A 26,908-nucleotide genomic window follows, 5' to 3' on the forward strand; every position below is an offset into this window, starting at 1 on the left:
TCTGGTCCTCCCTCCCCTCCGAGCCATGGGCACCTGCCTGCTGCAGGTCTGGGTGCCATCCTTCCCGACCACCCCTCGCTCATTCCGATATTAGGGGGAATGAGCAAGCCCCCTCTTACGGGGAAAGAAAAATGTGTTTACTCTGGAGGTGGCCAGAAGCCCCCTTTGCCTCTCTCACTCCCCCACAAACCTCTTCGTGTCCGGGCCCCAGGACAGCTGCAGCTGCCGTCAGGCAGCTCGGCCTGGCGAGACCCCTCTCATTTCTCTCCCCCTCCCTGCTTCCACCCCCAGAAACCACAAAGGGACAGATGCTGAGGACACTAGCCAGGCACAGATACCATCTTCCTTCCCCTGGCCAGCTGCCCCAACCCTCTTCCCCCATCCTACAATTAGTCCCCCTGGGGAGCGGGGTACAGAGAAGAGCCCTCTTCGGGGAAGCGAAGCCAGATCCCCGTCCCTGCTCTTGCCTCTTTCTTCAGCTGCGACAATATCGCTGCCGGTGACCTCTGCAACAATTTCCACACCCCCAATCTCCTGGTCAGTTTCGCCCCCAGATCCTGGTTCAATTTCAACCCTCAGTAGTGGTCACTCTCACCCCCTCTGCTGGTCAGTTTGCCCCGTCTCGTGGTCAAGTCCAGCCCCCTATTTCCCGGCCAATTTCCACCTCCCTCCCTCCCTCCCTGTTCCCCACCCCGCCTCTGCACCTCTCGCACTCCTGAAGGTCAGCCCCTGTCGGCTGCCTCCTCCCGCGCTCCTCGCTCGCTCCCGCCAGCCTCGGCCCGCCAGGTCAGTGTCCAGCTGCCGCGGCCTCTGATCCCCCCTTCCTCGGTGGGCAGCGGGTGCCCCCCCCCCCAGGGCAGCTGAAGGTCTCGGCCACCTCCGAGGGGAACGCAGGAGGAGCGCAGTGAGTGGGGAAAGCCGCGGAGGGCGAGGCGGAGAAGCCTTGACACCCTGCCCCGGGCACGGTGGGAGGCCGGTAGGGTCCGGGCGTCCGCCTGCGTGCCCCCTCCCCACAGTCCCACCCCGGGCAGCGCGCCGGCGGTGGCGGGTAAAGTCTCTTCGAAAAACGCAAGGGGGGGTTGCGGGAGGTTTTATTTCCCTTTGTGCCGGTGGTCGGGGCCGGAGCGCGGCGGCGGGGCTGGGGGCCAGCCGGCCGGAGGGTTGTGGCTCCCCGAGGAGCGGCGGGGAGCGCAGCGAAGGATGCTCCGCGTCGCTCCGCGTCGGGGTCGCAGCCCGAGCCGCCCAACTTTGGGCGGGGCGCCCGCCCCCGGGGGAGCCCGCCCTCTGCCCGGAGGAGAACCCGGGGGTCCGGGCTGAGCCAGGGCTGGGGGCGTCCGCAGGCAGCGCTTTCCTCGACCCCTGGACCCCCGGAAGGGATCCCGGCGCTTCCCGGAGGCGGCTGATGGTCGACTCGCACACGGACACCTCGCCGCCCGCGGAAACTCCGCGCGCGTCCGCGGCTGCCCCTCGCCTTGGCCGGACGGCCGCGCGTCTGGCGTTCTGGAGCCTGCGGGGCCACCCCTTCCCCAGCGGTTCTTCCAGGGCCGGGGTAAGGTGGGCTTTTGCGCCTCCTTCCTCCTCCGTCTCCTCCTTTTCTCTCCTTTTTACCCTCTTCTGAGCCCAGCGAAGGGGCACACCTGATCCTCCTCCTCCTCCTCCTCCTTCTCTTCCCCCTCCGTCTCCTCCTCCTCTCTCTACCCGTCCTGCCCCTCCTCCCTGGGGGCTCTGCGGAGGAAAGGACCCGGGAAGAGGGCATGTGCGTCCTCCTCTGACAGTAACCAGGTTTGGGGTGACGCAGGGACAAATGGCCAAGTGGCTACGGGACTACCTGAGCTTTGGTGGTCGGAGGCCCCCTCCGCAGCCACCCACTCCTGACTACACGGAAAGCGACATCCTGAGGGCCTACCTGGAGCAGAAGAATCTGGACTTCGAGGACCCTTATGAGGATGCTGACAGCCGCCTGGAGCCGGACCCCGCTGGCCCAGGGGACTCCAAGTACGACTCTCCCAAGCACAGACTCATCAAGGTGGAGGCAGCTGACATGGCGGACATGGCCAGAGCCAAGGTCTTGTTGGGCAGTGCAGGGGCAGAGGTTGGTGGCTAAGTGTGGAAAGCTGGGTGGCCTCAGGAGGCTGGGTGGGGAGGGCCAGGCTGGGCTCCTGGACTTTGGGGAGCCTGTTTAATGTGTGGCCCCAGGGACAGGCCAGGGTGCCAGCCAGACACTCCCCAGGCCTTCACCTGCTGGACCAAGTTTGACGTCTGTCCCTTTTCAATGCATAGTGCTGGTCACACCTACCTCTCTGACTGCCCTGCCTTGGCCTCCTGTCCTCCTCTCCCTGATTTTCCTCTCCAGTCCCCTTCCCCCAGCTTCCCTTTCTCTTGGCAGCTGGAGGGACCCTCCTAAAACAGATCCAAGCGATTCACTCCCCTATGGGGCACTAAAACATCCCTACCATTACCCTCTGTCACGCTTCCCATTTTAGAGAAGTGGAAACTGAGGCACACAGGAAAGAAGAGAAGCAACTTGCCTGAGCTCACGTGGCTCTAGCTGCAGACCTACTTCCAGTGCCCATGCTTTTCGTAGTATTTTCTTAGAGGATCTCTGCAAACCCTCAGTGCAGACAGAGAAGGTTTTGGGGAGGGTCAGGAGAGGCTGTGTTTGATTGATGGCACATAGAAAGGGAGGAGGAGCAGGGACTCAAGACAGCCTGGAATCAAAGCCTGCCTCTTACTAGCTCTGTGACCCTGAGTGAGTCACTTACCCTCTCTGTGTCTTGACTTCCTCATCTATAAAATGCAGATAATGTGCTTACTGAGCGTTGATATGACAATTAAATATATGTAAAGCATTTAAAACAGTGCTGGCAGCTGATAAACATTAAAATTATTGAAGGAGGGCCCTGGCTAGTGTGGGTCAGTGGATTGAGCACAGGCCTGTGAACCAAAGGGTGGCCAGTTTGGTTCCCAGTCCCGGCACATGCCTGGGTTGCAGTCCAGATTCCCCAGGAGGGGGCGCTCGAGAGGCAAGTGCACATTGATGTTTCTCCCCCTCTCTTTCTCCCTCTCTTCCCTTCTCTAAAAAGAGATAAATAAAATCTTTAAAAATATAAAATTATTGAGGGGGGAAGTGAGAGGGTCTCCATCAGGATCAGAACTGCATGAAGGAGGAGAGCAGGGGAAGCTGGCATCTGTCTGTAAACATTTGTGGGTGGTAGACTCCCAACGACTCCCCCACAGCCGCACACAAAGAACTGCTGAGAGGGGATGTGTCAGATGGCCCAGAGAGGGCAAGGCGGAGGGGGTACCATCACACAGCAGGGAGTCTCCACAGCCAGGCTTGGTCTCCCTCAGCCAGTGTCCCTCCTTTCCTTCTCTCCCCAGTCAGAAGTTGATACCGAGTACTCCGACCCTTTTGATGCCCAGCCTCATCTGCCACCCCCAGATGATGGCTACATGGAACCCTATGATGCCCAGCGGGTCGTGAGTGGTGAGTGAGCAGGGCTTGGGGGAGGACTTCGGGGTCCCAGGTGGGAGTGGGATCTGACCAGTGCCCTTGGTTTCCCAGAACTGCCTTGCAGGGCAGTGCAGCTGTATGACACTCCCTATGAGGAGCAGGATGGGGAGCCAGGAGACAGGCCTCTTTCAGGGCAGAAGCCTCGACAGAGCCGGCTGCCCCAGGAAGATGAACGGCCAGCGGATGAGTATGACCAGCCCTGGGAGTGGAAGAAAGACCACATCTCCAAGGCATTTGCAGGTGCTTCTCAAACCCAGACCTGAACTTCTAAATGCCTGAGTCCCTCTATTTCCTCATCTGATCCCACTCCCTGTTCCAACTTACAAAGTAGACCCCAGTTATCAACCACTTTGGCAGTTTGTTAATTCTCACTAAAGTATGAATGACTGATAGTCATAAATTTCTCTTCCCAGAAGAAACTATCTTCCTTAGAAACAGAAACACCTTTTAGAGTCCAATAGGACTTACTCATTCTGCTCAGTATAGTGCAGGGAAAGGCTTTGGTGTCAGACTAGACCTGAGTGTGTGTCCTTACTTGGGCAAATCATTTTATCTCCCTGAGTCTTAGTTTCCTTACCTGTAAAATGGGGGTCATTACGATACCTACCAAGTGGGTGGTTGGCAATTTAGTGCTATAAAGTGCTTGAATTACATAGAAGTTGTTGGGGAGAGGGTAGCGTTTCTCAGCAGCTGTCATCAGGTAGATTGGGTGAGCTTGGACAAGTCTCTCAATCTGTTTCCTCTTCTATGAAAGGAGTAACAGTAAGGTCAGCTTTAAGAAATAAAATAGCTTGGACCAGGAGGAGTTGTGCAAACCCAACTTTTCCCCATAAGTTGTATTGCGAGGAGGGGAATTTGGGCCATGTGCCTCAGTTTACTTGTCTGTACATCGGAGGTTGTTTTCTAGTTCTATGATTTGCCTGGAATGGGGCAGAACTTCCAACTCACCACTCTAGCCACGCCCACTGCTCTCTGATTTGTCACTCATGGAACTGTACCACCCATCTATGACACCTGACTTATGGATGACCGCATCCCTCCCTTTCTTCTGAAGGCCAATTGGTTGGTCCTGTACCAATTCTGCCCCAGCCATAAAAGCCCACCCCCCCTTCTGGATTCCATTGGCACCTCCTTTCTACTGAGATTCCATTGGCTTATCCCCACTCCGCCCCTCCCAGGTACCTTGGACTTAAACATTTACTTTCTAACCCTACCCCTCCAGTGCAGTTTGACAGTCCAGAGTGGGAAAGGACCCCCGGCTCAGCCAAGGAGCTCTGGAGACCCCAACCCAGAAGTCCCCATCCCGCAGAGCGCGTGGACCCTGCTCTGCCCCTGGAGAAACAGCCGTGAGTGGGGAAACTGAAGATGAAAGAGTTAAATCTCTCCCGGCCCCATTCCAGCTACAGATTCCCGGGACTAGCAGGGGTTGGAGGAACTTAATCCATTCATTCCTTCATTTCATTCATTTCTTCAAGTAATCTTCACTGGGCCCCACCCTTGCTGTGTGCTGGACAATGCAATTAGGTGCAAAGCAGAATCAGATGGAGTCTCACGTCCCTCTGGCATCAGGTTCTGGGTTCAAATTCCGGTCTGCATTCCCTGGCTGTACGACTTTGAGCAAGTCACTTAACTTCTCTGAGCCTTGGGCTTAAAATCCCCAAATTGGTACCTAGCTCAAACAGAGTAAAAGGGAATTTCCTTCCTTCCTTCGCTTGCGTGGGGCTTATAAGCCTGAAAACAAAGAGGCAGAAATCATTCTCACCCCCAGCACAAGACTGGGATAGAACTTGAAAGAACAGGATTTTGAGGATGTCCCAAGTTTGGGCTGGGGTGAGGTGCACAAGCTGAAAGGGTTTGGGTCTTCTCTGTGTCCCCCCAGCTCAGGAGTCCTTGACGGACTCCCTAAGCCCCCGGGTCCCAGCCCTGTGGATGTCATTATATTATAGTCATTCCCAAACCTTGTAGGCAGGCGATACGGACCTAGCGCAGGGTGAGAAGCGCAGGGTGAGAAGTTTATGCTCTTCAATTTGCTTTCAGTACAAACAACCACAAAGTCCCTGATGCTCCTCTGTCTCTGAAACCTTGCTCACAACTGCCACCTCTCTTTGAGCACGTTAAAGAAAAATGTTAAGTCATGAATGGTACCGGTGGGTGGGGATACAGGCTGTGGCAAATCTCATGAAAGTGATACACAGGCGATTCAAGTCCGGGAGTTAGGGAGGGCGCTGAATTACCCAGCCCAGGGAGGCTGAGATCAGCATCGGGGGTAACTGTTGGATCGGTGGGAGTACCTCCACGTTGACCTGGACTCAGCTGCCTCCCTGTGGAAACCAGGCTCCTCTTGAGAAACTCAAGGTCTTTTTCTCTTTGGATTGCCTGGAGGGCAAAAATCCTTTAACCAGCTGTGCCTGCACCAGACCCCCAGGTGTGTTTGAAGGGGATCGCCCTTCCTGAGACATCTGCCCCCACACCCCAGGTGGTTTCATGGCCCTTTGAGCCGGGCAGATGCCGAGAACCTCCTCTTGCTCTGCAAGGAAGGCAGCTACCTTGTGCGGCTCAGTGAGACCAGCCCCCAAGACTGCTCCCTGTCCCTCAGGTGAGACCTTCAGGGACAGAAGGTCACAGGACTGCATGCATCATGGTTTTGGGGTTTATTCAGTGGGAGCAGAGGAATGTAGCTCCAGCAGCTAGTGGGCTGGGCTTTCAGGCCAATGAATGGGACTTACGGGACCTATGAGTAGGATTTCCAGGGAGACCACAGGCAAGGTTCCTACTGAGAATGAGCTCCCTGTCATGGTAGGTATGCAAGAAGATGGAGTGGAAGATCTAGGACTTCAGCGGGATGGAGAACCAGATGCCCCAGTCCAAAAGTTAAAGTATATTTATTTGTGTCTGTCCGGGGCCAGGATCTGAGTGGCCTGTAGGCATTTGAGTTGGAGACCCTGGTTCTACATGCTTCTCTGCCTAAGATTCTAAGTGTGTCTGATCATACAACACTCCTAAGATTCTACTAGGCATCTGACGGAGTTTTCTAAAAGGCCAAGACTGAAGAGGGCTTTGGAGGCAGGTTCAAATCCGGCCTCTACCACTTTCTAGCTGTGTGACCATAGCTAAATTGCTCAACCCCTCTGAGCCTTGGTTTCCTCATTTATGAAAGGAGGGTAACAGCATCAACTTCACGGCAATACTGCAATGATTAAATGGAAAAATACAGGAAAAATGTTGAGAATAGTGCCTCAGAAACAGGAAGTACTTGACTCATATTAATGATGGTGATAAAATGATCCCCGGTTTCTCCATTATTCCACCCACCAGAGACAGAGAGAAAGGAAAGGGACCCCAGCCTGGGGGTTCACTAGTAGGGAGGCCAGGTGGGGTCAGGAGGTTTGGAGAGAAAGTGCAGTTTGTGTTCCAGGGGAGGGAATGGCAGGCCCCCCAGCCTGCCCTGATAGGGGACACACATAGAAGGCATTCCCGCTGTGGGGAGAAGGCCAACACCTTGTACCAACTGGCTGTTTACCAGAAACACTTGGAGATTCCACCCCTGGCTTCCAGGGCCCATGAGGGGGTGGCTTCAGGTGTGGGGAGGGTGCTGGGGTCTGTCTGGATGCTCAAGTCCCCCTGCAACTTCATTCCCCAGAAGCAGCCAGGGCTTTCTGCATCTGAAGTTTGCGCGGACCAGAGAGAACCAATTGGTGCTGGGCCAGCACAGCAGCCCCTTCGCCAGTGTGCCCGAGCTGGTGCTCCATTACAGCTCACGCCCGCTGCCCGTGCAGGGTGCTGAGCACCTGGCCCTGCTGTACCCAGTGGCCACCCAGAGCCCCTGCCTTGGAGCTTCTGCCCCCTGCCCAGCTCCGTGAGACTGAGATTCACTGGCTGCAAACGCCGGAGGTCTTCCAAGTCCTGGAGGAAGCCCGAGGGAAAGACTTCCTACCCTTCCAGGCCCTGGGTCTTCATTAGGGCTGCCCTCTAGGTCCCCTTTGGGGTTTTAGGGTCCCGGATTGTGTCTGAAAGTCTTCCTCTGGCCTGGAAAATAAATAAGTTATTGTGTATTTCAAGCGTCCTTTCTGGGAGGACGGGATCCCAGCCCCCGGGAAGGAAGAAAAAGACTGACCCTGGGAGAGAGAAGGGCATCCCCAGCTCTTCATTTTGGGGACAGGGCTGGGGTTGGAGCCTGAATTACTCTCAGGGAGGGACCAAGACTCTGAGAGCTGTAGACAGTGCAGACCCTCAGATAACGATGGAGAAACCCAGAGAGGGCTCTCAGGCCAGCCCCGCCCCCATCCCGCCCCTCCTCTCCATTAGGGCAGGCAGCTGAGGCTTGATGCTGCTGCTGAAAGGACATCTGTCCCCATGGAAACGGCAGAAGTGGGGGAGGGGAGCCAGCCTGGCTGGTGTCATTTCAAGGTGACTGTAGGGCAGAAGACCCCAGAGGCTGATAAATGCCAGGGAGTCCGATCTCCCTCCTTGCCCCCGGACTCCGACCTGCCTCCAGGGAGGCGCCAGCTGGGGACGGGGCTTCCAGCTCAGGGCACTACTTGGAGGCTGGAGGCATCCCTTCTCTGCTAATCGTACATGACCCTCCAAGGATAAGAAGGGGGAGCTGGTGAGTTGTCATAGCCCCCTCGCCTCAGTGGACCTCTCCAGCCATCCCTGAGAACCCTGGGACCCCAGGTAACCCCTCAAATGTTTTTAGCACCCCCATATTGCCACAAAGTCTGGCTTTGCTTTCTTCATGAGCCTTTACAGGGTGTCCTGGGGTGCAAAGGAGAGGTCCATGGTCAAAGAAATGAGGACAGGGGTCTCAGGGTGGACTGCTGGACTCTCTGTCACCCCTGGAAGCAGTCATACCTTTTTTTCTTGACTTTGAGAGGACACTTACTAAAGCTGGGGACAGTGACACAAGGAAGGGCTTTGGACTGGACAAGCAGCAGGAGAGCCCAGGCGGGGCTGCTTTGGCTCACTGAGAAGTCCGAGAAAAGGGGGCCGTGGAGACAGGCTGAGGGGTGAGCCCAGGGAGAGCTGCCACTGCCCATTGCTCCCCTGGTTTCAAGTCTCACGGGGACCCTTGTGTTTAGGAGATGCACACTGTGGGGGAAGAAGGGGGAAAGGGAAGGGCCTGTGGGCGTGCTCCCAGGAGGGAGAGAGCACCTGACCCAGTCATCTTGAGGTAGAGCCTGGAGGGTCCTTCCTCTCTGCCTCCAGGGGTTCTGACTCCTCTTTCAGGTTCAAGGAGCCCTCCTGATCTTGGATGCCCAGAGGGGCCTGGGCTGGGAGAGATGCTGCCTGTAGAAACGGGGTGACTGGGCCTGGGGCTGGGGCAAGGTTTGGGGCCAGACATGACTGAGGGGTGAGGGTGGGGTGGGGAACCGAGATGGAATAGAAGCTGTGGCCCTACTGGCCCTCCCTGGGGATGTCCAGCACATTCCTCTCCACAGGCCATGACTCAGTCTTCTTTGGGGCCCCCTGGGCCGGTACAGGCTGTTGCTGTAAAGGGCATTACCTGTTGAGGCGAGACGACAAAGGCAAAGAAGGGACAGTCTCTTAAGAGAGCCTGGCTTTTTTCAGCCCCCTCTGAGGGCTTTGTCTCTGCTTCTGAAAAGCACGGATGCAGTGGGCAGCTTTCTCCATCTATTCCCCTCTTTTCATGCCCCAGCCCTACCTTCCCTCCCAGAAGTGGTAGGTATCCTTGTCATCAGCTGCAGTTCCTGACTCCACCACAAGGAGGAGAGGTTCCCCCGTGGGTGTCCCTGCCTCAGGAACCACCTGCTGTTACCTGCGCCCTTGCCCAGTTCGATGATAATGCTCCGCACACACCAGCAGCATAAAGAATCCTGGAGATGAAAGGGCAGGAGACACCGAACAGAGGGGAATAGGAGTGGGGCGGGAGGAGGGACATGGTGAGGCTCACCTGGGAAGCCAGAGATCTGGTTCCATCAGTAATGGGCTACCTGCAGAGACGAAACCTCTGCCTCAGAACACTCATCTTCCCATCCAGCCTCCTGCACCCTTCACAGTCAGAGCTGTCCACCCGATGTGGCACCTCAGGGTCCCTGTCCCTGCCATGCTATGTGAGTTTGGGCAGTTGTTGCTCTACGTCTCTTTTCTCTTCTGAAAAACGAGGCTAACATTCCCATGTTGCTGGGTTATTGTGGAATAAGTGCCAACTGGATTTATTCTCAATGCTCCATTACCTTGGTCAAGAGCTGCAGTCACCTCGCTGTGACCTCCTCACCCTAATTACAAGGGGTCAATTACTTGCCCAAGGTCACACAGCAAGTGAATGGTAGGGTGGGGACATGCTTCCAGGTCTATAATTGACATGAACCCCAGCCAAAGCTTCCTTCTGCCTCAACTGAAGCCCAGCACCTGCAACCCCTTCACCTTCAGTTCCCAGTACAGGCAGCGACCCCTAGGGGCTGTGAAGCAGCTGTCTGGGGGTGGGAAAGCAGACTGTGTGGAGCGGCTCCCAAAGGAGCTTCGAACAACTCACAGCCTGGTGCCTCTAATTGGTAATTGGCCCTTCCTCACCGGAGGGGTAGGGGTTGGCAGGACAGCCCCAACATAGGCCCTGGAGGCAGGCAGTGGGTGGGTCCTGCCGGCTGGAGAGGAGTGGGCATCTCTTGGGGCTGGGAGCCAGCGTGCTGCTCCATTCCACCTGACAGAGGCAGGGCATGTGCCCAAGGCCATCAGAAACCACTGAGAGTGGGAGACCCGTCTGAGCTGGCTTGGGTCTCCTGCACCTGCTCAGAGTTTGACCCATAAAGGGGTGTTACGTGGAGTGAGGGGTGTGGGAGCCAGGCTTGAGCGAAAGCCGTCACATCACTGGCTTGTGTGTGTCACTGGACACGTTTTAACCCTCCCTGGGCCTCAGCTTTCTCGTCTGTAAATGGAGGCAGCTGGCTTAGCTGATCTGGAGAGTTCCTTCCAGCTCTGAGAGGCAGTGACTTGCAATTGTTGATTCTAGAATTTTCTGTTCTTACTCTGAAATCGCAAAGTTCTAAGAGTCTGTCTATTTAAAGTGTTTTAGACACTGCAGTTCTAAGATTCTAGAATCATTCATCCCTTTATTTCAGTGTTTCTCAGCCAGTTTTTATCGTCACTCCCTTAAGGAGACTTTTTAAAAATCTTAATTTGTTCTCCCATGAAATTTTAATGCCACAGATATGCTGTCAACCTGTTTTTTTTTTTTTGTATTACACACAACTGTGCTTTATACATGGAAGCATGAGATTTTCTTTTCTCCCCAAGAACCAAATTTTCCCTCCTTAGAAGGGGTATTCCCATTGAGAATATATGCCATAGCGCTTTTTTTTCACTTTTTAAAACTTTTTTATTGAGTTTATTGGGGTGATGTTGGTTGATAAAATCATGTAGGTTTCAAGTGTACAGTTCTATAATACATCATCTGTATATGTATTGCGTGTTCTCCACCCCACATTTGCTGTGTTCCTAAGAGCCAAGAATTTTAAGGCCCTAGGATTCTAGAATGGCAAGATTCTGTTTCGTGGTTCATGATTCTAGAATCGTCCGAGGCACAAGAGAAATGTGCACCTATGTTGACCAAAAGACATGTTCTAGATTGTTCGTTGCAGCCTTGTTCCTAATTGCTAAAACGCAGGGCTGCCCAAATGCCCAGCAACAGGAAATTAGGCCAATAAAGGGCAGTGGGGTCACATGTTGGAACACTCTACCCCAAGGAAAAAGAATGAGCCTCTATCGCGTTCACTGACATGGGTGAATCTTCCCAACACCACGTGGAGTGAAAGAAGTGAGATGCTGAAGAGAATATACCCTATGATTCCATTTAAATAAAACAGAAAACCAGTGAAAAGGACCTAGGCTGCTATAAATCAGGCCAGTCATGGTGGGGAGGACTAGCAGTGAAGTGCCATGACAACAGTATCCAGGAAGCTGGAATGCATTTCCTGAGTTGGGTGGTGGGTGCCAGGGTGGGCTCCGCTATGCAAATCCACCGCTATGGTCTGAACATGTCTCCCCCACCAAATGCATTGGTTCAATCCTAGCCACCAAAGGTGAGGGTATTATGAGTGGGGCCTTTGGGGTATGATTAGATCATAAGGGCGGGGGCCCCATGAATGGGATAGGTGCCCTTATGAAAGAGACCGTAGAGAGCTCCCTTGCCCCTCTGCCATGTGAGGGCACAGTGAGAAGATGCTGTCTATGGACCAGGAAGAAGTTTTCACCAGAACGTGACCGTGCTGGCACCCTGATCCGGACTTCCAGCCTCCAGAATTATGAGAAATCCATTTCTTTGTTTATAAACCACCCCGTGTACAGTATTTTGTTGTAGAAGCCGGAGCACACTAACATCCCCTGAGCTGTGCATCACTCTGTAATTAGGATATGCTTTAATGATGTGTTTAAAAACAGATTCGGGAATTGTTTTAAATAAAAACTCCCAAACTGTATGTACTCAAGAGTCTTGATGATTGTGATACTCTGGAACTGGGTTCAGCAAAATATACAACCTGTGGATCAAATTCGGCCCGCTGCCTCTTTCTTCAAATAAAGTTTTATTGGAACCCAGCCCCGCCCATTCACCTACCACCCGCTACAGAGGCTTTCATGCTACGAGGGCAGAGTGGAGTAGCCGCAAAAGTGACCAGCTGGTTCACAAAAAGAAAGTATTTACTATGTGGCCCTTTACAGAAAAAGTTTGCTGGATCCCTGGTCTACAGTTATAAGTTCCAGCGTGTCTTTGGTTCTGTGATCTAGAATTTGATGTTCTCGTGTTCGTAGAATTTCTGTTCCTAAGAATCTGATTTGACTTTAGTTTATGTTTCTAGTTGTTTGAGATTCTAGAGTCTTAAGATTCTGGAAGTTCCAAGTCCCCACCTTTTCTCCCCACGTGCTCTCATACCTGTCTGCCCAAGGAGCTGTGTTCCATTGCCCTTGGCCTCCACCAACTCAGGGATCTCCATGGTCATCCAGCACAAGTAGTTCCCACTGTTGGGGCTCACGCGGTCCAGCTGCAGGGTGAGCATGCCAGGCGGCCACCAGAGGAGCCATGCCTGGGGTCACAGATCTCCAAGCTGAGGATGCTGTTGGTGATGCAGGGTGGGCACAAGGCAACACCAGCCTTGGTCCACTCGACATGAAGCTGCTCCCAGGCCTGAGACTGCACCACCTGACAAGGTCACCTGGCTGCCCTGCCTCACCTGCAGCAACTTGGGCCCCTGTTACACATTTAGCCCTGTGGCTCCTTGCAGGGCTGGGGGACAGGGGGGGTGAGTGAGGCCTTTCTCAGTGTGTGTGTGTGTGTGTGTGTGTGTTACTTCCAGAGCAAGCTCAGTGCGGCGAGGGAGTAAGAAGTCAAAAGCTTGCTGTCTGTGTGATCTTTTGCACGCTCACTTCTGCTTGCTGGAGTTCAATGGCCTCATCTGTGAAATGGGTATAAGTCTCTCAGCCCATGTGAAATTTCAAGATGGACTTTATGACATGCCCAGCTCTCAGCCACACAAATATCACTTTGTGTGTGCTGGACACCGTGGACACAGATGCAGAGCTGACGGTCTGGGGCAGGGAGACACAAGAAGTCGTGAAATGGGAATCATGGTGGAGGAAAGGAACAGGGCGTGGCAATGGGGATAAGGATGAAGTGAGAATCTACTTATTGAGGGTGGTCAAGGACGGCCTCACCGGGGAGGTGATGTTTGAGCAGGGATCCGAATGGTAAAAAGTAGCCAGTCTTGGGAAGGAAGCTACAGAGGAAGAGTGGTCCATGTAGAGGGAATAGCCTGTGAAAAGGCCCTGAGGCTGGACTGTGCTTGATGAGTTGGAGGAATGGCCACACGAGCCAGGGCCAATTTAAGTTTTAAAAAGATCACCCCGACTGTGTAGTGAGAACAGACTATGGGGTGAGGAGGGGTTAAAGGCAGCCAGGGCATAAGAATTCAGGTGAGCAGTAATGGGGGCTGGACCCTGGAGAGAAGTGGTCAGACTCTGAATAGATTTTGAGGGTGACCCCCAAGAGAACTGCAAAAAGAACTAAAGTGGAAGAGAAGCAAAGAGGGAAGATGGTGAGTCCCAAGGTTTTAGCCTGAGACACTGTGTGAACAGCTGTGGACAGCGGTGGCTGTTGACCAAGATATGGGACACTGAGAGGAGAGGAGGGCTGAGTACGGAAGAACAGTTTGCTTTTGGCACCTTAGAGATCCCCCAGAGGGGATGACTTTATGTTAAGCTCCTGACATTTGAGACACAATTGCAGCTGACACTAGAGAGACAAGATCCAGGGAAGAGTGTTTCAGACAGAGGGAACAGCATGTGCTAAGGCCCAGAGGTGGGATCAAGCTTGGTGTGCTAGAAAAAAACAAAAGAAAGACAAGCCAGCAGGCTAGCCAAGGGGGAGGAGGGAATGCAGAGGGGATGATGTGGAGACAAGAGAGGCCAGTGGGGCCAGGCCATGCAAGGCTGATATGCAGGTCATAGTTTGAATTTTATCCTGGGGGCCCCTCTGAGGACCCTTGCTAGGCTCGTTCAACTCTCCTAAGGTTCCAAGTATCAGAGAAAGATGGGCCCTATTTGGCAGAGCAGAGAGACTAAGGTTTAGAGGGGCTCAGTGGGAGGGGCAGGCAGCTGGAGTGATGGACAACAGAAGGGGGTGCAAAAGGGAAAGAGGCCCAAGCGCTCACCACAGCACTTCACCAGGCAGCCCAGCGCCATGCCCAGGGACCCCATTCCTGGCCCATCAGGCCCTCCTCTTGTGGCTGGCACCCTGCCACCCTTCTACCCCTCCTATTCAACAGAGTTCCTCCCACAGTCTCTACCCCAGGTACAGAGGCAGGCTGAATATGCCTGGTGGCCAATGCTGCGCAGGGCTCCGCTTCCAGCCACCTTTTGCCTCAGTTTCCCAAAGGTTTTTTTTTTCTTTTTAATCTGAAATGCAATATGTATATGTGAGTGGAAATGTGTCCCATTGAGTGGAGGTCTTTCTGGAACACTCTATATGAACACACCTGGCCTGGGGGGATACATTGGAAGGGCAGGTGATGTAGCCGTGGGGGAGGGGAGCCCAGGAAGATGGAATAGCAGAATCCAGTGTTAATTATTTTTCCCCAAAATGTCTTCCTTTGAGGATCAGAAGCACGGATTCCTGCTGATGGCTTCGGCTCCCACAACAGGTGTGGGGAGGGTTATTCTGACCCCGTGGCCTGGAGAGAAGTTTGCCAGCTCAGCTGAGAGGATTCAGAGGCTCTGCCCTTCCTCCCAGCCCTGCGCCTGTCCCCCCCCAGGGACCAGCAGCACTCCTGGGGAGGAGGGGGCAGACCCCAGGCCTCAGCTCAGTAGGACCTCCTCTCTCACCCAGAAGGAAATAGGTCCTGTGTTCTTTCCAGAATTGTTTTTTTTATCAACCACAGGGAGGCCCCTGGGGTGGTTCTCTGCCCACACCTTCCCAGCAAACAAATACAGCCTCCCAGCCTACCCCTGCCTAGTCCCTCCCCCTCCCTCAGTCTTTTTCAAGTTTCATCTCCCCGCCCCCCCCACTCCGATGGGGAGCTATGCTGCAGATTCTGGATAGAGTCAATCCCAGGCCGACGCAGGAAGACAGACCTATTGCTAGCCCTGTGGGTTCTGGGTGGGCAGGTAGGTTTCTGGAGGAGATTTAAGAGACTTGGGGCTTTGTGGGATGTTAGTTGTGATGTGGGCAAGGGAAGAAGGCATTGGCGGCTAAATGTCCTCTTGGGCAAAGGCTTCGGCTTTTCAGTAAATGCGAGGTTGTGAGTAGTCAGGGGCCAGATCTCGGGGGCAGGGGTTGGATGGGAGAATTCCAGTTTGAGCAGCAGTATGGGTCATCAAGCGGGTAGACTGAGGCACCAGGAGGACTGGGACCGGTTCTAGGTCACAAGGTAGGGCCCAGGGTCGAACCCAGGCAACCTGTCTCCCAGCTCCGGGGTCTCTCCAGCTCGGCCATCACTACCAAATACCAAGGTCGCCTGGTACGTACCAGGCTCGGGGTGGGGTGGGGTGGGGTGGGAGTGGGGATGTCCCGGCTCTCGGAGACCCCTGAGCGGGACTACATTTCCCAGCCTGCTGCGCGGGGGGCGCACCTGCGCGCTGCGGCCAGTGATGGAGCGCTGAAGGGGGGCGCGGTAGCGGCGGCGAGGGCTCGGCGGGCCATTGGCTCCCGGCAGCGGCAAAGGCAGCTTGGGGACTAGAAGAGGCAGCCGGGCTCGCGGGCCGGGCCGGGACGAGCTGGTCTTGCTGCCATGGAGGACCAGAGGGTAAGACCAGGGCGGAGCGCGGAGGGACCCACCTCGGGGGTACCCAAGGAGAGGGGACCAGATGATGCCGCAGCGCCCTCCCCGCCCCCAGCCACTCTGCAGCGGAGGCCCCACCCCTGCCGCAACCTGGCCCAGTATAGCCCCTCACTGGGGACGCATCCCCCCGACATTCGCCCAGACCTCTCATCCTCTTAGCCTGGTTTCAGACACATCCCTTCCGTGCCCCACACCTCTGCCCAGTGTTCTGGACTTAACCTTAACCCCATCCCCCACGCCTTCAGTCCGGACTGCGGACCAGGTGTCCTGGCCCCCACCCCGCGCCCGAGGGCGCCCCACCGCACAGGTGAGTCCACCGACCCTGTGCCCCCGGAAAACAGACCCGCCCGAGGCCTGGGTCAGAGCCACAGGCCCCAGCAGGATCCTCCCACGCCTCCTCCTTCCCAGCCAGCTTTCCCTCCCGACGTCCCCTCCTCCAGACCATCCCCCTCCCCACTTACCTGGGCTCTCTGGCCTCCTTCTCTTCAGCTTCCTTCTTTCTTTGTGCTAATACCTTTTCCAAGGGTCTCCCCTCTCCAGGTCAGCCCATTATCTGCAGTCATCATTTTCCTCTGGGGTTTTCTTTCCCAAAGCTAGCCCCCCCACCCCGAATTATGCCCCGTCCTCAGGGTATACTTTGAAGGCTTTGTGCTCCAGCCTAGGGTCTGTTCCTTCCTGAGAGGCTCTCTGCGCCTCAGTTTCCTCCTCCCGTAAAATGGGCATCTTCATGGTAACCACCTGGTGGGTGAAGGAAGGTAGGGCCAGAGCTTCACCCAGGGCCTGCCTCATGGTGGGTGCCCAAGTATTTTGGATCCCTGAAAATCCAAGTGGGGAGCCCCAGGTGGGGAAGCTGGGCCAGGCTCAGGGGCTTACTGGGCCTGAGTGTGTGCACTTCCGGTGGGGGCAGGAGGCTCTGCGGAAGATCATCACCACGCTGGCTGTGAAAAATGAAGAGATTCAGAGTTTCATCTACTCCCTCAAGCAGATGCTGCTGAACATGGAGGTGAGGGCAGGCGGATGGGAGGGAGGGAGGGGGCAGCTCTATGGGCTAGCCTATTGCTGTTGATGCCGGTGGAACTCTGGGCCCAACTGCCATGTCCAGGCCTCAGTTTCCCCATCTGAGCATGGGCTTTGGCCAATCCTGGCTGTTCAGACCTGCAACGTCTCTCCAAGGCAAACTCAGCCAAGGTGCAGGAGGACCTGGAGGCGGAGTTCCAGTCCCTGTTCTCCCTCCTGGAGGAGCTGAAGGAGGGGATGCTCATGAAGATAAAGCAGGACCGTGCCAGCCGAACCTACGAGCTGCAGGTGTGTGTTCTGGGTGCTCTCCCAGATCCTGCCCAGACGCCATCCCCACTGCGCCCCTCAGATTCAACAGAGCCCAGTTGGCCTCCTGTCTTTCTCCAAACCTGCTCCTTTTCCTGTGTGCCTTCTTGGAGATGCTCCCAAGTGTCCCCTCCCTGGCCACAACCCATCCATCCCCCGCCCACCTGTTCTCCCTCTTAATCCTCTGTCTAATCCACCCCCTCCTCTCCATTGCCGCAGCCACACCCACATCTGGCTGTTCCTCCCTGGTGTCCTCACCCAACAACTCCAATTTCACAGCCCTTCCCACCGGTCCCTCGGATCTGATGACCACCCCGCCCCATGGCTCCTGGGGGATCTCTTACTCCAAGCTGGGATCGCTGGGGCTGCATCGAAACCTCCTGGGCAACTTCCTAACATCCCAGGTCCCTTTCCCCAGGGGATGTGGGGCCATGGGGCTCAGGTGTGGCCTGGGCATGTGAGTTTTTCAGGAAGGGATCCCCAGGTGATTCTCATGTTCTGCCAGGAGCAACACCCAACCTTTCTCCAGACTCCCTCTCCCACCTGGAGTTGGAGAAGGATGCGGTACCCTGGATCCCAAAGGCAGTGGGGAGGCCTGGGAGTGTTTGATGCACTGGGGCGAGGTGTCTCCTCCCTCAGTGCCATGCCACCCGCAGAACCAGCTGGCCGCCTGCACTCGGGCCCTGGAGAGCTCCGAGGAGCTTCTGGAGACGGCCAACCAGACCCTGCAGGCCACAGACAGCGAGGACTTCCCTCAGGTGGGGCCAAGGAAGCCATACTGGTAGGGCTGCCAGTTAAAATACAGGACATCCAGTTAAATTTGCATTTCATAGCCACCACGAGTAATTTTTTTTTTTTAGTAAAGCATGGCCCATGCGATATTTAGTATAAGTATGTCCCATGTGATATTTGGGACATACTTACACTAAAAAAAATTTGTTGTTAATCTGAAATTCAAATTTAACAATGACTAATTTTTTTAGTATAAGTATATCCCATGCAAATAGTATAAGTGTTTGCCAAATGGTGCATGGGACATATTTGTACTAAAGGAATTATTTATTATTTGTCTGACATTTAAATTTAACAATGAATGTGTGTTCAGTATAATATATCTCATGCAGTGTTCAGTACCTTGAATAACGTTGTTTCATTCGACGTCATTTTGTTACGACGTTGATGAGGCAAAACAACTGGCTCCAGGCCAGGGGCCGCCGTCTGTGTGGAGTTTGCACATTCTCCCCAGGTCTGCGTGGGTTTTCTCCAGCGGCTCCAGTTTCCTCCCACACCCCACAGCCGTGCACGTGAGGTGAATTAGGGTGCCTACATTGTCTCAGTCTGAGTTCAATGTTTCATCTTAGAGGTGTTTGGGGTCCTTATTTAGAAGTTTGGTGATTTTTTTTGTGACCAGAACTAGGCTGTAGGAATGTACCTCTTGTTTAGCCTATGATAAAGTTGATTTTACGACACATCACTTTACTTAAAGTCGCAGTTTTTAAGAACCTATTGAGGACATTAAGTGAGGACTTAGTATAGACGTATGTTGTAAATTTTGGCTAGGACATACTTGTACTAAAAAAATCATTCATTGTTTATCTGAAATGCAAGTTCACTGGGTGTCCTGTATTTTTATTTGCTGAATCTGCCAACTGTATGTTGTGGGCACTGGCAGGAGGCGGGGGAAGGGTGGGAGCCCGTCTGTGCCCTTGCAGGCACGGCCAAGGGTTTCTGCCCCAGTGCTGAGGGACTTTGGCAAATGGCTGCCACGCTGGGCCTCAGTCATCCTGTCTGTACAGTGGCTTTCTAATTCAGTCAAGACAACTCTTTGAATTTTGTTCTGTCCCTCTTTCTAGGCTGCCAAGCAACTCAAAGATGGGTAAGATACTGGATCTAGCCCCTAGCCTGGTGTGAAGGTGGTGGCACCCAGGTGAGGGTCCCTTGGCCTAGAGCAGTGGGCCACAACAAGGGGGAGGGGGTCCCCCCACACCTCAGAGGACCAGGCTTGGGCCCCCTGTGATGCCTGCCTCCAGGCTGCCTCCACCTCCTTCCTTGCAGTGTGACGATGGCCCCCGCCTTCCGGCTGTCATTGAAAGCCAAGGTCAGCGACAACATGAGTCACCTCATGGTGGACTTTGCACAGGAGAGGAAGATGCTGCAGGCACTCAAGTTCCTGCCTGGTGAGAGGGGCACTCGCCAGGGTTTCAGAGAAAGGGCTGGAGAGTCTGGGAGGCCCTGAGACAAAGCCTGGAGTACGGCTGACAGTCAGGTGTGGGAACCCCAAGAATGCCCTATGGGCGGTGCCATGAGGAAGCCCTGCTCCCATAAAGAGGCCACACCCCTGGGTGGACCTAAGGAAGCCCTGCCCCTCCTGGCAAAGCCCTGAAAGGCCCCACCCACCAGTGGTGGAGTTCCATTCAGGCTACGCCCCTAGTTGGTAATGAAGTATGGAAATGTTCTACCCCCAAATGGTGGAATCCTGTAAGGCCCAGCCATTTGTTGGTTGAACCCTGAAAAAGCTTTGCCCCACTCCCCACCCTTTGGTGGAACCCTGACAAGGCTGCACTCCCAGGCTCCAGAACTTGGAGGGGTCCCCCATGTGGGGGATACAGAGGCAACTCCACACCCAAGGAGGTCTGTTGTGTGAACAGGACTCATCAAGACCTGTCCCTGCACCACGGTGCAGGTCCTTGACCCCACTGTCTCCTCTGTCTTGGTCAGTCCCCAGCGCCCCCGTGATTGATCTGGCTGAGTCCCTGGTAGCAGACAACTGTGTGACCCTGGTGTGGCGCATGCCGGAAGAGGACAGCAAGATTGACCACTACGTGCTGGAGTACCGGCGGACAAACTTTGAGGGCCCACCCCGTCTCAAGGAGGACCAGCCCTGGATGGTTGTGGAGGGCATCCGGCAGACGGAATACACCCTGACCGGTAAGGGTGGCTCAGCCTGCTGCCAGCCCCGCAGGGCTGCTTAATCCCTCCTGGCTCCCATCCCCCATCAGCCAACTGGAGGTTGGTGGATGATCCCCAGAACTCATGGGGCGCGAGAACAGCCTGGCAGGGCTGATTACAAGTAGCAGGAAGTAATAATAATGAAAAGATTATTGAGGGTAGCCACGGCACCATTTATTGAAGGCTCACTGTGTGCTAAGCATTTTACGCACACGTAACAGGCAGGCTTATCACCATTTTACAGATGAGGGAACTAAGGCACGAGGAGAAGCTACCCCCATCCACATCTTATCTCTACTCTCCAGCATTTATTCATTCATTCATTCATTCTAGTTTATTGAGTGACTGCATTGCTCTTGCTGTGTTGTACCAGGCGCTGTCCTTGCATTAGTGAGAAAGGAGACAACCAAACCCCCCCCCCCCCAGCCCGCCATGGAGCTGGTGCTCTGGGGCCACCCTCTCAGTATTTGGGGATTTCCTTGGCAGTTACAAAAAAGCAGAAAGCTTGGGGGAATACACCCAGCTGGTTAGGGGAGGGTCTGATGGAGCAAAGAGTTGGGGGTCCCTAATGAATTTCGGAAGCTATCCTGAGCCAAGGAAACCCTCAAGGGCGGGGGGGGGGGGGGGGGGGGGGGGGGGGGGCGGGGGGGGCGGGGGGGGCGGGGGGGGCGGGGGGGGGGAAGCCCTGCTGACAAGATAACTAGCACCACAGCTCTCGGCTGTAATCAGCCTGTCCCTGGTCTGCAATTAGCATACGTGGTTAATAATGAGTGTGCTAATTGCCGGAAAGAAAAGCCACCAGCCTGCAAAAGGGACTGAGAAGCTATTGGCTTATCCTTTGCGTGGGAATCAAAATAAACACACCCCATTTTTCCTCAATCTTTTTTATTACGGTAACGTACACATAACATAACATTTACCATCTTAACCATGTTTTGAATGTGTAGCTCAGTGGCATTAAGCACAGTCTCAGTGCTGTGCAACCATCACCACCGTCCACCTCCAGAACTTTCTCCCCTTGCAGAACTGAAACTCTGCCCCCACTCAACGCTTACTTCTGGCTCCCACCATTCGATTACCTCTTCCTATGGTTTTTACTGTTACAACTACCTCTCATGCGTGCAGTCACACCGTGATTGGCCTTTTGTGAATGGCTTCATTGAACGTGTCTCCCAGGTTCATCCATGTTGTAGCAGGCATCAGAATTTCCTTCCTTTTTTAAGGCTGAATAATAGTCTTATTGTCTGGATGTGTCTTGGTTTCTGTAGTAGCGGTAGCTTACACAGCTGTAGTTCAGTATCAAACCAGGAAACTGACATGGCTACATTCTACATATGTTACCAGTTTCGTTCACATGCCCGAGTTTGTGTGTGTGTGTGTGTGTGTGATCCCACCTGCAGTTTTACACCTCATGGAAATTGCTGTCAGTACCACCACAGTCCAGGTACCTCTGCTCTGTCACAGGCTTTCTGATGCCCCCTTTTGGCAGCCACACCCTCTTGCCTTTTACAAAATCCTAGCGAGTTAGTTCCTCAGGGTGGGAAGTTGAATCTGTTAAAAGGTGTGCGGCATTAAGGATACACGGTCGTACCTCGCTACTCGTTGGTTTCAGAACTCGTCGAACTCTGTACTTGTTGCATTTCGGTGAGAAAAAATATGTTCCAGCACTTGGCCCTTGCTCGGGACTCGTGGCACTTGCTGGAACTTGTATGAGTTGGTTTCGTTACTCATCGGTTTAGGCACTTGTCACAAGTTCCGGAATGAATTAATGACGAGTACCGAGGTACCACTGTTTATGAATGTGCTCAGCTATGGAAATAACCTACATGGTTATTTGCAATCAACCTACTCTCTTGTTGATTGTTTGGGAAAGCTCATTTCATCCTCATGGGAGCCCTGCTCAGCATGGGGGATACAGTTGCTGGTTTGCAGAATAGGAAACAGACCCCCAGTGAGTGAGTCTAGTCCGAGTTCCATTATTTGAAACCAAGCCTTCTGGGTGGTAGTCTTAGCTCTGGGGCAGTAGATGGCGCTGCTGAGCAAGCCACTGAATTCAAAGAAGGGAATCCAAAGAGGTGGCAGCCAAGCTGAGGCACAAAGAAGGGGGAGGGGGTCAGTGAACAGCCTTTCAGGCAGAGGAACGGCCTGATTGGGGCTCAGGGGCCAGAGCACTGAGCTTTTGTACCTGGAAGTAGGTAAGTTTGCAGAAAGAACAATACCTGCAGTGAGGAGGCATGGGGGCTTTTGCCCCAAGGGCAAGGGGAACTATGGGAGAGACCAGTGTGCCAGTGCTGTTTGGGATACCCAGAGGGTGGGCTTCCTGTGGGGGGGGGACACTCAGAAGGCAATTGGACTTGTGGCTGGTGCTACGGGCTAGAAGTTGGGCTATGGGTTGATGGATGGTGCCTGAGGGGCAAGAAAGGGTCAGTGAGCCCACAATACGAGCAAGGGTCCCAGACTGCAAAGGATGAGCCCGCAAAGAAGACCAAGGGGGAGCCTCAGAAGGGGCAGTTAGGACAGGGCAGTGCCATGGCTGCCAAGGAAAGAGTGTTCCGGGAGGGAAAGAGTAGCCAGCAATGAGGTCCTGCAAGATGGGGACTGGCAAGGCCAGAGGAGGGGGACGGGGTGAAGGAGCAGAGAGAGGGGGTGTTCCTGAGCTCTCCAAAGAGGGTCAATTTCCGGGGGAAGATGGCTTGATAGCTGCTTTTCATTATCTATTATAATTTTTAAAGATTTTATTTATTTTTAGACAGGGGAAGGAAAGGAGAGAAACATCAGTGTGTGGTTGTCTCTCATGTGGCCCCCACTAGAACGAAGGTGGTGGGTGGACTGTGGGACACAGGGGCTACTAACCTATTGCTCAAAGTCTGTATGGCGCTGCAATCCCTCGGTTGTCTCCTAGGTCTCAAGTTCGACATGAAGTACATGAATTTCCGTGTGAAGGCCTGTAACAAGGCAGTTGCAGGCGAGTTCTCCGAGCCAGTGACTCTGGAGACACCAGGTGACTGGCACCCACACCTACCCTGGCTGTGACTCTACAACCCTTCACTCCTGGGACCCCCAAGCCTGGTGTGAAATAAGAATCTTCTGATCAGGGTTTTGTAGCCCTTTTTGCCCTACCTGCCAGGAAGCTCAGAGCTTAGTTCACAGTAGAATTCCTCAGCCTGATTGTCTAGTATAAACCTGCTTTTGTCCTTTGCTTCTGCTATTGATCCCTTTATACCTGGGTGGTTTTTACACACACGTGCGCACACACACATACACACTCCTTCTCTCTCTCTCCCAAAAAATAGGTAAGTGCTGTAGAGCGTCTGGGAGGGTGTTATCCGTAGTGAAGACAGATTCTTAGCCTCCCACAGTGACACTTCTGCATGCCCTAAGCGAAGGTCCTCCTGCAGTCGGAGTTAACTCTGTCAGGACGTAGACCAGCCCCTTTTCTGGAAATGCTCCCCAGTGGAAGCACAGGGCAGCACAAGCGGTTTGGAAATGGCTCCAGACACGGAAACGTTTAGGCAACAAGCCCTTGGCCCTTATTCCTCTGGTTCTTTGGGCTGCCCCCTCCATTTTTCCCCATCTTGTGTCTTTCTGCCTGTTGTCTCTATGTCTGTCTCTGAGACTTGGTCTGTCTGTTTCTCTCTCTGTCTTGGCCTGTTTCTTTGTCTCTTCCTGTTCTCTATCCCTGCCACGGTCTGTCTGGGTCACTGTCTGTCTGTCTCTGTGTCTCTCGGGTTTCCCCATCTCTGTGACTCCCACGTCTGCCCGGCCCCAGCGTTCATGTTCCGCCTGGATGCGTCCACATCCCACCAGAACCTGCGGGTGGATGACCTCTCCGTGGAGTGGGACGCCATGGGCGGGAAGGTGCAGGATATCAAGGCTCGCGAGAAAGATGGCAAGGGGCGGACGGCGTCTCCTGTCAACTCCCCAGCCAGGTAGCCTGCCCGCTTCCCTTCCTGAGCGCCTGGTGGAGCAGATCGTGATGGGCATGAGCACATAACCCAGTGTGGTCAAGCCTGGGGTGGAGGGGGGACATGGAGCTGGGGCCAAAATAGTGAGTCAAGGGAGAGGAGACTTCGAATTGGGTGTTGATGACTGAATAGCAGTTTTCCAGAGGAGAACAGGCACAGACGTGTACTGACATGCAGGGCCCAGTGCATGAAAAGAACCAAGGACTGTCGAGGACTGACGAAAAGTCCACAGTGGCTGGGGTGGACCAGAGAAGTGCTCCTATAGGGGACGTGAGGGCCGGACGGAACCTCCCTTCCCTGTCACCCACAGGGGTACTCCATCTCCCAAGAGGATGCCTTCCGGTCGTGGGGGACGGGATCGCTTCACAGCCGAGTCCTACACAGTGCTGGGTAAGGAGGGGAGGTGTCAGGAGGAGAGTGGGGAACTCTGGTCAGGGCTCTGATGGGGGGCTGTGGGAGAGAACGCCTTTGGCTGGGGAAACTGAGGCAGCCATCAACAAAGCTGCCCTGGGAATGGCTCAATAATATGTGTTGTTGTGGTGCTGGGGGAATGGGAAGGTTTGGGGAGGGGAGCAGTGATTATTGGGGGGAGCCAGAGGTTATGGAGCTGAGGAAAGAGGCTCTGGACTGGGGAGTGGCTGGCTGGTCAGGAGTTTCATGGGGGTGTTTCTTGGGGTCTGTCAAATAGCTGGGATTACTTGGGGAGTAGCTGGGATTTGGGAAGTAGCTGGAAAGAATGACTGCCTATAGAGCAGCTGGGTTTGTGGAGGAGCTGAAGCAAGGCTAAGGGTGCGTGGAAGAACCAGAGAGAGTAGCTGGTATCAGAATTGAGAGAAGGGCTAGGATTGGAGAAGTGGTTAGCACCACAGGAGTGATTATATCCTGTGAAGGAGAAGCTAGAGTCAGTGAAGGAACTGGAGTGCCGGGAAATCACCACTACCCAGAAAAGGGCTGGAAAAAGAGGCTGAGGTTTGAAGAAGTCGGTGTAGTCAGTAATATCGGGCGGTAGAGGGTAGAGGAAGATTGGGAGTAGCTGGGTACTGGGGATAAAAGCTAAGGCCTGAGGAGAAGTTAAGGTTCTGTGGAGGATTTGGATTTTCTGGAAAGCATCTGGGATTATCCAGAGTTGGAGTTTGGAGAGGCAGCAGGTGGGCGGGGGGGTAGTGGAGGGGTCTAGCTGCCTTATTCCTGGGAGGAGCCTACACTAGTTGTGATTGAGAGTGTAGCTGAGGTCAGGGAAGAGCAGGCCTGGAGAAGAAAGGTATCTGGGGGTTAATCCTGTGTCTGGAGAGGAGCTGAGCTCTCAGATGGAGATGAGCTGGGATTAGCATGGGACAGGAGTGTTGGGGAAGCTGAAACTCAGAAATAGCTGCATTGGGGAGTAGCTGAGGTAGCAAAAATCTGGATCTTGGGTCTGGAAAGGATGTGGATTCAGAATTCAGCTGACATCTGGAGGGTGTCTGAACCCTAGGAAAAGCTGAGGAGTCTCCACCGGGAGTGACTTGGGGCTCTGGGAAGAATCTAGATTCAGAAGCAACAGCGAAGTGCCTGGAGTCCTGGGAAGTACCTGGACTCCAGTGGGACTTGGGGCCTGTGGGAATACTTGGAGTATGCCAGGAGCAAGGGTTTGTGGGGCTTCCTAGTCCCTGGGAAGTATTGAGGGCAGAGGAGTAACTGAACATGGGGAGGAACTGCAGGAAGTTTTTAAGGCTTGGAAGTAACTGGAAGGAGTAGCTTGGACTAGTAGAGAATGTGAAAGGACTAGTGGAAGCTTGGAGAGAATCTGGACTTAGTATCTAGAGGGAGTTGATGAATCCTGGGGAATAGCTGTAGAAGAATATCTGGAGGGAGTAGCTATAGTCTGGGGAGTACCTACCTAAGTGGCTGCCCCTTTGTGGAAGAGCACCTGAGGCCCTATTCTGCCCAGCCCCCACTGCCACCCTGCCCCACAGGGGACACGCTGATCGATGGTGGAGAACATTACTGGGAGGTGCACTATGAGCCAGACAGCAAGGCGTTCGGCGTGGGGGTGGCCTACCGCAGCCTTGGCCGCTTCGAGCAACTAGGCAAGACAGCTGCGTCCTGGTGTCTGCACATCAACAACTGGCTGCAGGTCAGCTTCACCGCCAAACATGCCAACAAGGCCAAGGTGCTGGATGCCCCCGTGCCTGACTGCCTGGGCGTGCACTGCGACTTCCACCAAGGTGACCCTGGGCCCCAGCTGGCATTTCCAGCCACCTCTGCCTGTCTGGTCTCTCTGCCACAAACCCCCTTACTGGCCCTCTGTCCCTCTGCCCTCCACCCAGGTCTCCTGTCCTTCTACAATGCCCGTACCAAACAGCTGCTGCACACCTTCAAGGCCAAGTTCACACAGCCACTGCTGCCTGCTTTCACAGTAAGGTCCCCTCCATGGCCTGGGATGGGGGTGGCTTTGGATGCTGTCTTTGCTGAGCCTCTTCTTTCCCCTCCCTATTCCCCAGGTTTGGTGTGGCAGCTTCCAGGTGATGACAGGCCTACAGGTCCCCAGCTCCGTGCGCTGCCTGCAGAAGCGAGGCAGTGCCACCAGCAGCTCGAACACCAGCCTCACCTAGGCCACTGCACCCAGCCAGGCTGATCTTGGGGGCCACTGCCAGGTCTCGGCTGTTTCAGCCAGGCACCTTCCTTTAACTTGCTGCTTGGAGCCTTAACTCCTAATGGGGGGTCACCAACAGGGAGCAGGCAGCAGGGCTGGCCCTCCTCCCACCTCACTTCCTAATAAAGGTCAGACACTGGCCAGGTTGTGCTGACGGTTCTTTGGGGCTGGGTGGCCTGGCTGTGCCCTGACCCTCTCTGGACCTCAGCTTTCTCAGCTGTCAAATGGGCTTTTCTGGCAA

At 54.4% G+C, this 26,908-nt stretch overlaps 3 protein-coding genes across 6 annotated transcripts; 2 read left to right on the forward strand and 1 right to left on the reverse strand.

The window, feature by feature from the left end:
* Positions 1-727: 727 nt before the first annotated feature.
* On the forward strand, positions 728-7,532 carry SHD (Src homology 2 domain containing transforming protein D). Of its 4 annotated transcripts, none has more exons than XM_053911477.1 (8): positions 728-786; positions 1,341-1,549; positions 1,799-2,092; positions 3,382-3,487; positions 3,566-3,754; positions 4,737-4,860; positions 5,991-6,110; positions 7,155-7,532. In XM_053911477.1, exons 2-8 carry the CDS (start codon positions 1,403-1,405, stop codon positions 7,372-7,374), a joined length of 1,200 nt encoding a protein of 399 aa, XP_053767452.1. In that variant the 5' UTR covers positions 728-786; positions 1,341-1,402; the 3' UTR covers positions 7,375-7,532. The 4 variants fall into 4 exon arrangements, with proteins under 4 accessions (XP_053767452.1, XP_024424360.2, XP_045058526.2 ...); XM_024568592.3 differs by lacking the exon at positions 728-786 and adding an exon at positions 852-904; XM_045202591.2 differs by lacking the exon at positions 728-786 and adding an exon at positions 852-904 and having other exon boundaries at positions 1,799-2,065.
* A 2,333-nt stretch (positions 7,533-9,865) lies between these two features.
* On the reverse strand, positions 9,866-14,218 carry TMIGD2 (transmembrane and immunoglobulin domain containing 2). Its single transcript, XM_053911215.1, is given in 5 exon segments — positions 9,866-9,948; positions 12,399-12,557; positions 12,560-12,672; positions 12,674-12,749; positions 14,173-14,218. Coding segments are annotated over 5 exon segments (477 nt in total).
* Positions 14,219-15,048: 830 nt separating this feature from the next.
* Positions 15,049-26,812, forward strand: FSD1 (fibronectin type III and SPRY domain containing 1). The gene is made up of 15 exons (XM_024569050.4): positions 15,049-15,124; positions 15,427-15,477; positions 15,568-15,762; positions 16,706-16,801; positions 16,972-17,103; positions 17,778-17,879; positions 18,975-18,997; positions 19,177-19,298; positions 19,840-20,049; positions 22,973-23,071; positions 23,840-23,999; positions 24,346-24,425; positions 25,988-26,239; positions 26,342-26,430; positions 26,516-26,812. The coding sequence occupies exons 3-15, from the start codon at positions 15,748-15,750 to the stop codon at positions 26,624-26,626; spliced, it is 1,491 nt and encodes a 496-aa protein (XP_024424818.1). The 5' UTR covers positions 15,049-15,124; positions 15,427-15,477; positions 15,568-15,747; the 3' UTR covers positions 26,627-26,812.
* Positions 26,813-26,908: the final 96 nt, after the last annotated feature.

This window comes from Desmodus rotundus, chromosome 9 (genome assembly GCF_022682495.2).
Source record: "Desmodus rotundus isolate HL8 chromosome 9, HLdesRot8A.1, whole genome shotgun sequence".
In the NCBI taxonomy this organism is placed as follows: Eukaryota; Metazoa; Chordata; class Mammalia; order Chiroptera; family Phyllostomidae; genus Desmodus; species Desmodus rotundus.

Coding starts and splice junctions, on each gene's coding strand:
- SHD (XM_053911477.1), top strand. CDS start 1,403: ATGGTCGACTCGCACACGGACACCTCGCCGCCCGCGGAAACTCCGCGC. Junction 1,550..1,798: donor GCGGTTCTTCCAGGGCCGGG/GTAAGGTGGGCT, acceptor GGGGTGACGCAG/GGACAAATGGCCAAGTGGCT. Junction 6,111..7,154: donor GACTGCTCCCTGTCCCTCAG/GTGAGACCTTCA, acceptor TTCATTCCCCAG/AAGCAGCCAGGGCTTTCTGC.
- FSD1 (XM_024569050.4), top strand. Junction 16,802..16,971: donor AGATGCTGCTGAACATGGAG/GTGAGGGCAGGC, acceptor CGTCTCTCCAAG/GCAAACTCAGCCAAGGTGCA. Junction 19,299..19,839: donor GGCACTCAAGTTCCTGCCTG/GTGAGAGGGGCA, acceptor TGTCTTGGTCAG/TCCCCAGCGCCCCCGTGATT.